This window comes from Oryzias latipes, chromosome 9, assembly GCF_053564925.1.
Source record: "Oryzias latipes strain Hd-rR chromosome 9, Olatipes_Hd-rR_3.1".
Taxonomy (NCBI): domain Eukaryota; kingdom Metazoa; phylum Chordata; class Actinopteri; order Beloniformes; family Adrianichthyidae; genus Oryzias; species Oryzias latipes.
The window spans coordinates 5,612,382-5,625,524 of NC_136245.1; the positions used below are offsets into that span (position 1 = coordinate 5,612,382).

The window sequence follows — 13,143 nt, forward strand, 5'->3', positions numbered from 1 at the left end:
CAGTTAAAAAACACCTGAAACTAGGCCTGCACAATATACCGCAAATTTATCGTTATCGCAATATCCAGCTCTGCAATATGCATATCGCAAAAGACAGCGAATATCGCAATAAATCCTAAACCTTAATTGTGTTATAACAACCTTATGGCAGCTTGAAGCATTTAACAAATCGAATAAATCCCTTTATACATTTGACCAGTCCGATGGACGCCTTAACGTTGTTGACCAATTGGATGGAGGCCTATTATGTTAGATGTTTGTCTCCTATGTCGACGAGGGTCATTTGGAGTATAATTTTTAAACTGTTGCAATGAAATGGGAATGAAGTTTTTGGTTATTTTGTTATTTGTTTTTATACCGCAAATTATACCGTTATCGCAATATTAATCTCTAATATCGAATATTGCGAGTTTTCCTCATATCGTGCAGCCCTACCTGAAACGGTGTCTGTAGTACAATGTCTTGATCAAAAGGGACAAAGCATTTGTTAGAGCTTTATTTTTCTGAGCCAAGGTACTTTTTTTTCTTGCTTTTTCTTCTTGACAAATGTATTCGTTCCACAAGTTAAAAAAAAAAAAAAGAGCACAGTTTTCTTTTAACAAAAATGTAAAAAGAGAAAATGATCTTTCATGCATTTTATTCTAATAATTGAGACACCAAAAAGCTAGAAGTTGCAGCCATTTTTCCTAAAAGTTGTAATGAAACTTTACTAAATAAGTTGAAAGTGTGCTCAGGGCGTACAACGTGCGATCCACTTGCAGACAAATGGATCCCTTGACGTCTTTGTTTTCCTCGTCAGAGCTAGCATTTGGCTTCAAACTGTACAGCTAAATTGTTGCACCACTAATGTTGCTAATGTTGTATGCCAGCAAGGGATGATGGGAAATAGGCAGAGGCTTACTTCCATGCCAAAAGTTTAATAGTAAATCCTTTTAATTTAAAAGAAGCATACCTTAGTGACTCGATTTTTTTTCTTGAAGTATAAATAAGATGGTAGAATGGTTGTTATTTATTTATTTGCATAAATAAACCTTTTTTAAATTTTAAGAACTTTTGACTTGAGTGGCTGTTTTTGCAGTGTGATACCCCATTAGTTTTATGTATCATAAAGTACAGAGTTAAAGCATCCTAAAGCTGTGCTTTGCTGTTGGGTCTCCAATAAAGTTGTAAAGTGTAAAAATCAAATTATTACAATTAAATTAAAAAATAAATGTGATCACTAAGAAAAAACTGACCCAAATATTTGGAGAAAGTGTTTTTCTGCGCAAGCAAAATTTGAAAACTGCAGAAAAAGTGGGATTTAGTAGAAGAAATCTTGCGCAAAGATGGATTTCAAACGGGTCACTGCAGAATTTACTTGCAGGGATGCAGATAGCAGAGTTTCACTGGGTCAAAAAATAACCTGCAGGTAGACTTTGTGAATGCTAGAGACCATATGATCTCACACACATGCCGTGTTCATTCTTGGTACTGATTCGTCTCTCCACATGTCTGCGCTGTCATGAGGTTGAAGCAAGTGGTGAAGCTGGAACTGGGTAGCCTGGGTTAGAAAGCTGAGGCCAGCCTTCTCAGATAACAGGTTTGTTGCCCTACGCCGACCATGCGGAACCCCAGTCATCTAGGTCAGGAGAGCATAACCGGGGATGGAGTCGTGCAGGTCTGAGGAAGCACGGGGCTTGGAGTCCCTTAAGCATGCCGAAAGTGCCAGGTTAAGGTCTAACGGGACATTATTGTAGCCTCATAACCTCTAGCAGAGGTAGGAAAACTAACACTAAGGCCTCATGGTCTTACCTGTCAGGTAGGTATGAGTCTCAATAAAATCTCTTTTTTGATAAAATGCTGTCCTTTCTTTAGGTAAGCTTTAGACTGTAGTTCTTTAACTCCTATTTAATTCCATAATGTGGTTATTACTGCTGTCTGCTCATATTTCGATTATGTATAATACTAATACATAATACTACTAACAAATAAAAAAAATATTGCAAGATTTATAGGTGTGAGAGAATGCAATACTTTGATTTGTTTACCGTTTACTTTGCATTCTAGAACTGATCATCTCTGCCAAAATACTGAATCAATTAGATTTTTGATTACTAAGTTTGTGACTTTATTTGATTAATTAAGTAATTAGATTATTTGACTTAAGTTATTTTTCAAATATCTGATCAAAACTAGGGGTGTAATGATTAATCGACCTAATCAATGAATTGATTTATAGTCCTACTATCCAACTGATTGATTGTGAAACTACTTTTCACACAACAAACTGAACAGAGGTGAAACTTTCATCACAAATACGAAATTTTACATTTGAAACAAACCAAAGCTTTTCCTGCAAAAAAGACAAACTTTACTTCACTGGATGACTTGGATTTTTTAAGCAAAGGTGGATTATATATGGAGTACTCCAGCCCGATTGCATTCACGCAGAAATTTGTTCACGCTGATGTTCTAGAGATGACGTACTGTTACAGTATTGAACATGCTAATGCTAAATGCCCTATTGAACATGCATAGCGTGTTCTAAGTCACAAGGAGGGGGGCAGAGGGGACTGAAGATGGTCTTGATGGTAAGCTGATTGAGCCGAAGGTTCAGGGGCTTTAAAGGTGAAAGGTTAAAGATGCAGCCTTTCTTGGTCAACACACAATGGTCTACAGAGAAGCGAGCTCAGGCTGCATTGGCCGTTTCTAAAAACCATCCCAGCCCCAGGCACTAGTGGTCAATAAGCTGTCATGAGGATTAGAGATGGAGACCACACACTGGAGGACTCCATTTTTCTCCACCGTTGGTGACTTGCAGTCACAGAAGGCTCTGCCTGAAACGGCGCTTAACTAGGATCTCAGAAATGTCTTGATCACAGAGCAGTGGAGGGGAGGGCAGAGGATTTCTGCCGACACAGGATCTTTCATGTGGATCTTTCAAAATATGATTTCCTTTGGTTTTTTAACTTTTTATTTAATGAATGTAAAGTTTGAAATCTATGTAAGCTATGTGGGTTCAACATATAAAAAACGCATCCACTGAACAGGGGGAAAGTTAAACCAGGTTGAACTTTGACCAATAAGGAACACGGATTTGGTAGTGACGCATAGATGGGCGTCGAGTGCCACTTTTTTTAATCCAGGACCCGGGTACAGCACATTTTTGAATGCGCAACATATGCGCAGTGTGATCGTAGCTTCAGTCCCATTAGGCTTGTTTGCAAGCAGTTTTGCTTCCTCTTTAGCAGGCCTGCACAATCAATCGCAAATATATCGTTATCGCAATTTCAAGCTGTGCAATATACATATCGCAAAAGTCGGCGAAAATTGCAGTAAATGGTAAATCTTAAATGTCCTAAAACAATCTTATGGCAGCTTTAAGTATTTAACAAATCGAATAGTCTCTTTATGCTTTTCACCAATCAGAAAGAGCTCTTTACGTTGTTGACCAATCGGTAAATGTTGGCCTCCTAATTAGAAGAGGGTTGTTTGGAGAATAATTTAAGGTATTTTGACTCTTATTTAAAATTAAACATTTGCAGAGAAACGGAAAGGTTTTTTTTTTTGCTATTTGTTTATTTATCACAAGTTATATATTGTCCTCGCACTATTGATCACTAATATCGCATTTCGCTAGTTTTCCTTATATCGTGCAGCCCTAGTCTTTAGGTTGACGTCAAGCCCAACAGAGAGATGCCTGTAAGCAATTGGACAGATTTATTTGACAACATTTTTACTCAGAACTTTTAGGAGCCTTTACCAGTACTTTATAGATATTTCTTATTGTCCATTGCCTAATAACGGGTGTTTTATCACTCCGTCCTCCAGTACTTCCTGAAAGCCTCTGTGCATCTGGACGGTTGCGGTGGCAAATGTAGAGAAACTCCTTTTTTTCCATCTGGCTCAGGGCTCCGGTCAAGGAAACGGCTCTTCTGCGTTGGACTGTGCAGAAAAGTGATGCGGTCATTGGTGGCAGGTGCTTGCTAAAACGTGCGCTTGTTTCATCCGTGTTACGAGCCCGTGGACTGTGTCTTCGGGGGAGATTGACTGGGGCACGTGTGTGTTGGTGTATGCTCCAGGGAGAACATATGCTGGTGTTTACCGTGGAGGGGGGCAAGGGGGGGCAGGCGACGTGTGTCGGGTCAGGGGTCTACAGCTGTTGATAGCAGGAAGCTATGCTGACACGGATCGGGGGAGCCGGCTGGGGTGAGGGATTTGATACATCAGCAGCAAACGCTCCGCCTCTGAGGGGACATGAGTAATGGAGCTCGCCCAGCTTCTTGTAAGCGAGACGCGGTCACTTGGTGGCCGCACAGATGGCCCGGCTGAGGCGGAATGGGGAAAATAGTCTCTATAAAATAAAGTTGATATGCTAAGAGAGGTAACCAATATGAAGCAAACAGATTGTTCTGGGGTTAGAAGAGACAGATGATACATCATTCTGTGTGGTCCACTGCTCAGATGGACTGTATAGTCCAGCTTAGTTGTTGGAATTTTCTGTTTTCCAAGCAGCTTCAAAACGTTTGGAGACTTTTATTTAGATACCTTTTTTCATCAAATAACTTTTTCATTTTATTTTATTTTTTACAGATTTTTATATTTTTAAATTAGTTGTCTATTTTTTGTTGTGTTTGGGTTATGTTATATATATTTAAAAAAATAGTAGTACTGCCAGGCGTATTTACAAAATTGCAACCTTTTCCATTTTAGATTCTAAAGTTTTCATTGGACACAAGTCAAACTTTTTCTTAAATGACTACAAGGAAGTACATAATTTGTTTTTGTTCACTGACTGCCTGTATGTTTTAGGGTTTATTTATGTATTTAGTTTGTGTGTCTTTAAATGGTTGTCATGCTCATGAGACAAATGCTAGAACATGTTACAAAACACCATTTTCATGGGACGTGGTCTTTAAAGCTGTCCAGAGGACCCACAGGGATTGTGGGATATTTGGAGGAAGGCGGACAAGACGCGTCTTTCTTATTCATGGATTCCATTTGTTTAGTGAAACGAGACTAGAATTATCACGTGTCCTTTTTAGCATGTTTTCCATGCCAAAACCATTGAAGTCCATACCTTCAGATAGAAGATGAGCTTTAGTGTATTATGAAGTGGTGAATGTTCAAAGTTAGCCACAGTGCATCATAACAACTAGGGTTGGGCGATGTCCCTTAAATTGGCCGTTGACGATGTTTGCTGTCAACCATCGGGATGGACGATGACATCGTCGGGGGGGGGGGGGGGGGGGGGTATTTTTACATTTTTCGTTCTTATATAACTGCTATTCGTTTTTTTGCTTTTTTCATTTTATTTCCCAACTAATGACTAATCCGCGATGATCCAGTATAAACTGAGGGAAGTGACTTTAACAAAAAAAGTAACAAACAAAATAGAAAAGAAGTAGTCCGCTCCCGCACTTCACTAGTGAAGTGGACCGGCGGAGCGCGGACTTACAGCTTTGTGTTTGAGGGGAAGGGGGGGGGTACATGAGCGGTATGTGTGGGAGATTTAAGACTGCGATCCGTCCCGCAGCTCTAGGGGTACAAGCAACCGAACTCAGAACCGGGTCTAAAAGTGTGTGTCTGAGCACAGCTCGGATAGTCAGCACACACAGCGGTTTGAGCTTCAAAGCAGAAATGTCGCTCAGTCCTTAGAAAACATTCAAAATCACGCGGATTTGTGTTTCCAGTCGTGTCCCGACTAAATAAAGGCTGATGTTATTCTTACATGTTTACGTGCAGCCAGCAAGCAGCACCACCCAAAGCTAATGTTGTTAGCCCGTGTTAGCATACTGCTAATCCTGGCTTCGTTCAGAAAAAGCACTGACCACACGGATTAAAATTCAAATGATGAGCGAACAGGTGTCTCATAATAACCGTAACATTATTAAAAGCACGTTTAGAAGATCATCTCGTATTTTACCGAGCTGGCATGTCAATGTATATAGCCGCTCGGCGCTGTTTAACATTGTTTTGTATTGAATTGTTACATTCAATAAAGTTTGAAAAAAAAAGCCGCTCGGCGGGATTTATATCCTTCCGGTTTTCAAACCCTACTGCGCATGTGCGAATGATTTATTCGGACGGAAAGTGTGACTTTAGTGAACGTTTTTATATTCTGAAAACATTTTTCTGGGCCCATGTACACGGTTGGATTCTAATCCGACCATTGATCCCATCAAGATATTTTGCACATGTAACCGCGGCTTATGGTGTCGACGCGCAACGTGGCGGGGGCGTGGCATCACGATGGTGGTCTCTCCATCGGGATGTCAGTCACCCATCACGATGGACGATGATATCGTCCATTGGCACAACCCTAATAACAACCACATAGTACATTGGGATATAACATTTTTTGTCCTGATGAAGTCTCAAAATATAGATCTACGTGTTGTGGCCCAAGTTTCTCCCCACAAGTTGGTGTTTTTCTTTCAGAGCAGAGCACACGTTTGGTTTTTTAATTACTTTTCTGAGTGAGTCCTGTTAAATAAAGAGCTTCAGGTCAGCAGGGTAAGGAATATCTGCAGATACACTACAGCTTTACAATATGATCCATCAGATGTCTGTATAACTTATGGCTGGTTTTGGAGGTTCACTGATGCCTATTGTTTTTCTTTACTGTCATTTCAGATTTTGAAATGGTGTAATCTAGAACTGTATTGTGGCTCTGATCACGACGATTAAAAAAGCTAAACAATATTTAAAAAGCAGCATAACATTTTAGAAAACAAAACACAATTCCAGAAACCAAAAGCACATTGAGAAAACCTAAACGCAATGAGAAACTGGAAAAGGTAGGTACTATGGGACATCGCTGATTGGATGAAGACGTGCAGTCTCGCTTCATGCCAAATAGCTTTCAGTTCAAATGATGGCCAAACGCTGCTGTGTCGGCCGAAGCACGCCAGTAGAAAACAAAATGTGCATTTTGACTCTACAGGCTCTGCCTCGATATTTTGTGCGGGTCACCTGTGCGCTCCGTACAGATTTCAGACGGCTTGTGTCCTGCCGGTGTGACTACAGGTCATGGAGCGGCGAACGTGGCGCTCCGAATTAATCTTTAGCTGCTTCTTGAGAAACTCACATCAGGCTGTTCTGTAAAAGTGAAGACAGAATTCTACTTTTACAAACATTTTTGTAAAACTTTTTATTGTCACACATTCATCTGCAACTTCTTTATTTTCACTTTCCAAGTTTAACTCATAATCATCAGAATTTCTTTTAAATGAGGAGGGACGTGGTATTAAAGACATGCCCATCTTTTCTTAAAGAACTACGGTACTACTTTAATGCATGTACTGCAGTGTTGTTTCTCACCTCCTTGTCAGTTGTGTTGTCATGTTATTGGCTAACATGTTTTTACTGCAACCACTTTGTTAGAAAGATGGAGCTAAAGTCGTCGGCCACGAGAGCCTCAACAGACGCATTCATCTGTTTATCTTTGAATAAATGTCTGTATTTTAAAATTCATGCTCAATGTCTTGAATAGAAAACTCCAATCACATGAAGTTCAAAGTATCAATTACAACACAAAATAATCTAGATATCTGTTAATGGAAGTATTTCCAATAAATTCCCTGAAATGTCTTTAAAGCTTTTCCATAATTGTTGTTGTTTGGTATAAATTTGTCTCACTTTGCTACTACTTTTTGTGAATATAATCTAATGATTTCCTTCTTTTGTTGCTTCTCAGGTTTTTGCAGTGACCACCCCCTTGAGTCTGAACACAACAGCAGCATGGGTGAGTTTACAAATACCCTTCCTCCTCTTGATCTTCATCGTTTTTACCTTTCCCGTATGGAGTGATTTTTTTTTTTTTTTTTTTTTTTTGTTATTCCTGTTTTGAGCGTAAAACTGTAAACATTTTGCGTTGCTTATCACTTCAAACAGAAAAATGCACTTGAAACTCAAAGATGTGAAAACAAATCAATTTTACTCTTGGAACTTAAAAATATGCGCAATCAAAGCAATTTTCACTTGGGAGAAATTCTCTTTCTTCTGCACTCGAAACAGAGCCGCGCAAATGTGCGGCAAAAGCCAGCCAATCACAGACATAGACATGAAGGGTGATGCTGATTAATCAGAAATCCTTCCAATCAGCTCCAAGACAGGATCAGGCTTGTGCACATTTGGAAGAATGTCTGACCAATCAACATCAACCTTCATTTCCTTGTCTGTGGTTGGCTGGCTTTTGTGGTACTTTTGTAATGCCTTTTGAGAGAATTTCTCTTGAGGGAAAATTGTTTTGATTGCAAATATTTTAAAGTTCCAAGTGCATTTTTCTGTTTCAAATGCAAATTGACTTTTTGAGCACACACATTTTTTTGCATTTTTAAATTTAAAAAAAGGGAGTGCTGCACATATTTTAAAAAAATCACTTCATTTTCCTGTGGGATTATTATGAATAATGGTTTTATCTGCGCTTTTCCAGACGCTCAAAGTGCTCACAATGTGTCCATTATTCATTCACTCCTCATTCATACTTGGTGATGGGATCTACTGATGTAGCCACAGCTGCCCTGGACATTCATGCACATTCACACACCAGTGAAGTGTCTTGCTTAAAGACGCAAAGATAGTTGACTTGGGGGAGCGGGGATCGAACCGCCGTCCCTTTGATTGTTAGACGGCCTGCTGAATCACTGCCGGCCGGCCGGCCGCTCTCACATCCTGAAACTTTCATGTTGTATTAACTCTCCTCGCTCCACTCATGTCTGATATTATACTGAAGAGCTCCATCTAGTGGCAAGTTTATGGCCTTTTATCAATGCAATTATTTGCACGGTCACAAGAGGGAGCTATACATTCAACAAAAGCAGCTTTTGGATTCTCGTTCCGCCACAGAGCACTGAAAATGAGCAGAAGAAAATGATGTACTTGAAAAGAAAAACCAAAACAGGTAAGCCTAAAAAATAAAAGCTTGCCTCGATGTGCTGAAATGCTGAGCAATCACAGAAAATGTTCTGCGGATTTCAACATTTCTGTGCTTTCAGCAGGACTGCAAGTTGTAGGGTAGAAAAAATGTAGACGTGTGACTGTCCCCTTTGGAGAAACCTGCGAGCAGAAGGACCAGCAATGTGTCAGCAGTCCAATGTTAAGGTCTAGGTTCAGACAAAGTTCAGCTGAGACCTCGACGCTTGATGCTGCAGCACCAGGTGGCACTTGGAGGGGGTCAAAGATCAGATACAGTTCAGAAACTGCTGACCTTGTTGTGACTCTGGGCTGACCTGATTGTGCACAGTTCTCCTTCAGCATTGGCTTTCTCATCATCCCTCCATAAACCTGTGAGAGGAGAAAGAAGTGGCGAAGAAGGGGGGGGGGGGGGGGGGGTCTGGTGGCAAAGCAGTGGGAGGAAGCCGGAGAGGAACCATTCAACCTCACACCACACTTTGAATGCGAGGAATTGTTAGCCTGCTGCAAAAAGGAGTTGCACATTTATGAATGGGGCTGTTAACTTCACAAGCATTGCTAGCCGCTGCAGCAGTGGGTTCCCTCTCTGTCGTGCTCCCAGCATGCCTCGGTGCATACTCTGGGCAAGGGTGATGGTGAGGTCAGTGGGGGATGAGGCAAGGCTCCTCGGGCTTGTAAATGGTCTAACAGGGATGGGAATTCACCGGATCGTATTCAGTGTCCAACAAACACAGGTCAGGGGCCAAATAAGTGAGGTGGCAGCAGCTGTTTTTGACACTAGTCTTGTCCCAAATAAAAAGACTTGTGTTTTCTCAGAATTCCCACTCACCAAAGCCTTCATCTGTGTCTTTTTCTCTGATCTTGCAGCTTTTTTTTTTAATTGATTGAAATGGCGATGCCCTCACATTTTACAGTTCTAGAGACATAGCTCTGCACCCGCAGCCAAACGCTGCTCTTTCAGATTAACATCGCTGTGATGGCTGCAGCCCACAGCATGACACACGCTTCAAATATGTTGTCACAGAGGATGCGTGTGCTGCATGCACATCCTAACAGCATCAGGGTACATGCGTGTCATGGTTCACCTTTTGCAAACTCACTGTTTCCCTTTTTTATGTGCAACCTTTGTTTATGATTTTCTATTTTTTATTTTACAGCACACTGTGTTCTGCCTCGTGATTGGCTGTAAACCTTGTCAATCAATCTCCGCCGTGCCGTGTCTCCTGAACAGAACTTGTTCATGTTGCCAAATCTACATAAATCCTCGGCCTTGAGCAAACGAGAGAGAAAAGAGTGAAAGTCTTCATTTCTGTCTGAGAAAAATGGTGTGTAGTGAGAAGTCTTACAGTTTTGTCTGGAAGATGAAGTTTTAACCCTACTTCACAGATTTCACAGTTATTGACTTATAACCCCTGCGATAAATGAGGGAATTCATTTCTTTTTCAATCAACCGTATGAGGATTGATTTATCATTGGTCTATATTGTTACATTACCAGTATTGGTGCATATAGTAATAATATTTCTTATTTCCTATTTTCTATAGTTTCATTTGAAAAAGCTTTATAGGAGGTTTACAGGTTGTAACTCATGTTCTAACGTTGTTGATGAAGTCATTGTAGATGGTGAGGGGAAGGAAGGAGCTCCTGTAGCGACTGAAGTCACTGCGGATCTAAAAAAAAAACCAAAGCATCGGGCTAGAGACTCTGCTGATGAGCTATTGTATTCTGGAGGATACGTTCCAGGTTTTCCATGAAGGTTTTCTTCTGATCAAGCATGCGCTTCTGAACAGTCGGCTCTATAGGCTCCAGAGCAGAACCCTGGACAGAGCCGGACGCCTCTGTATTACATGACTGCAGATGGAGTCAGACTATATGTTGCATCAAGACGCAAACAATTAGGAATTGAGCAACTTTCTGCTGCGTCACCTCTTTAGTCCAGCCTATTCTGCAGGTTAAAGTCTCCTCCGATCATCTTTTGATCTTTTTTCAAAGCGTTCCCAGTGGTCTTTAAAAAAAAAGTATTATTAATAATTATGATGTCATCATTTTTTTTTGGCAAATTCTAAAAACCTGTGTCGTTCTCTAGGACATAGTTTCTACAGAGCAGCTGTAGTTCATTAGAAATTCATCTGAGTTGTGGACGAGACAGTTGGCAGGATTAGCCTCCACTGATATCCCATCATTCCTATGTTAACACTTTCTCCCGCTAGATTACAGCCCCTCACGCCTCCAAGCTAACATTATTGAGTTAACCCTTGTGCTATCCTAGGCACTTTAACGTTGGGAGTTGGGTCATCTAGACTCACCAGACAGTGCGCTGAACCTTTTTTCTTCAATGATTTGTGATCTTCACTGGTGTCCATGGATTGATTTTCATCTGCTCCTGGTTCAAAACAATCCAAATAAAGAAATACTCAGAAATGCAACTTTGAGTTTATTTATTTTTAGACATCACCTCCATCATCAGAAAAAATACCACAAGAACGGGTTAGAAACACCAAAAAACACAATTTTTATTGAAGTGGATCTTTAACAAGATATGTTTTGATTACAAATACTTATATTTTTGACATATGGAGTTTAAATCACTTAAAAAGGCCTTTCTGAAGTTATCATAAAACAAAAACAATGTAGAATTAAAAAGTCCAATTAAAACATACCAAAAATGAAAATGCTGTACATGATCCCTTTAGTAAGTTAAGTGCTAAAAGATGATTTTGCTGTAAAACAAACACTTCCCCCTTTTTTGCTCAAACTCTAACCATGTTCTCCTCTTCCTGCTGCAATTAACAACTGTGACCAGTAGGGGGCGGCAGCTCCAAACCTCCTGTTTACCGTGTTCACTATGACATACCACCTGGACTCGGTGAACTCAGAACACATATGGAACTACTTGGCTTGAGCTCAACACATGCCTTTCCTTTGTCCTCGCATAACTGGGCTAACGTTCTACGGCTGTGCTCAGAAGTCATTCAGGTTCACCGGGGTTTCAGTTTCCCACGTGCTCCGCAGCAGGGCCAACGCTTGACGCTGATTAACATCCCCCTCTTTGTGCATTTGCTGCATTCTTTTTGCCCAACTGCACTGGACTTTACTCTTAGCTCTGGGTTAACGCCTGTCTAAAGTAAAAGGTTTTAAAACACAAGGATGGAAGGTTGACATCTTATTTGATTCCATTTTTCTTCTCCTCTCCCTTGGGTGACCCATTCTTCTGTGCACTCTAAAGATGGCGTGACCATTTCAGAGTTTGAAGGAACCGCCCCCACATCTTATCTCTGTGCTTCATGACTTTAGCTTTTAATAATTCATGATTAGCCTAAATGTGCCTCAGCAACCCATTTTCTCCCGCTTTTAATGCAACTTGCCTCGCAGTGGCTGTGGGTCAGCCCGTGGAGTGTTTCCAGGTCAGAGAGAAGTGGGTCAGGCTGTTCCCAGTGTCGGTGTCTATAACTTCAGTGCGTGGCGATGAAGCTGAACTCCACAGGGATAAACACACAGTGCTCGAAATGCTGCAAAACAAACTCTGACTGCTGTCTGCAGAGGTTGGCTTCTTTGCACCGTCATTTAGATTTACATACATAATATTTAGAATTTTTAAAACTACAAGGGAGCCGAATTCCTTTAGTTTGACCCCCTACTGCTCCTGTTTGACTGTAAATGAGCAAGGAAAAGAGCTTTGCTATGGTAATTCATGTACAGATGAGAGGTGATTTAAGGTGCGATTGCATAAATATGTCTTCACGAGAAATCCTTGACACGGATCCATGGAGAATTCCAGAGGCTTCATGGAGAAGTAAGGGCTGTTGAAGAGGACGACAGCCGAATAAAAAAAAAAAAAAAAAAGCGGAGCGGTTTTCTGGATGTTAGCTGATGGGATTTTCTGGCTTGTTTAATGCGTTTCCTGCCCGAGTAAGCAGAAGGAAGCAGCATTAACAAACTGGAGCAGAAAACAAACCCCAGGATTGGCGCTTGTGCTGGAAAAAAAGCATAAAGTTGTGGAATTTAACAGCTGGGTCATGATAGGAGGCTGACTTTTGATAACACGCTGAGGCCCCTCGCTGCTCGGCCTGCATGCAAACACGGAGTGTGCAGTCAACGGAACGTAAATTAAAAGCAGAATGACCTCCCTGCTGAATGCTCGGGTTCCATGGCTTGGACAGCGGGTTGGTGATGAGTTTCCTGTGTTTAGGAAGGGATCCTGGTAAGTTTGAAATGGTTTGAGTGATAACGCACGTGGATGACAGATTC

The 13,143-nt window shown here is 41.0% G+C and overlaps 1 protein-coding gene across 1 annotated transcript in view; it reads left to right on the forward strand.

Moving 5' to 3' along the window:
* Positions 1–13,143, forward strand: part of LOC101155697 (nuclear receptor subfamily 6 group A member 1-A) — a 119,489-nt gene that overhangs the window by 17,435 nt on the left and 88,911 nt on the right. Inside the window, exon 2 of the mRNA XM_023958750.2 lies at positions 7,679–7,726. Coding sequence (XP_023814518.1) covers positions 7,679–7,726 — 48 coding nt within the window. The remainder of the gene's footprint in view (positions 1–7,678; positions 7,727–13,143) is intronic.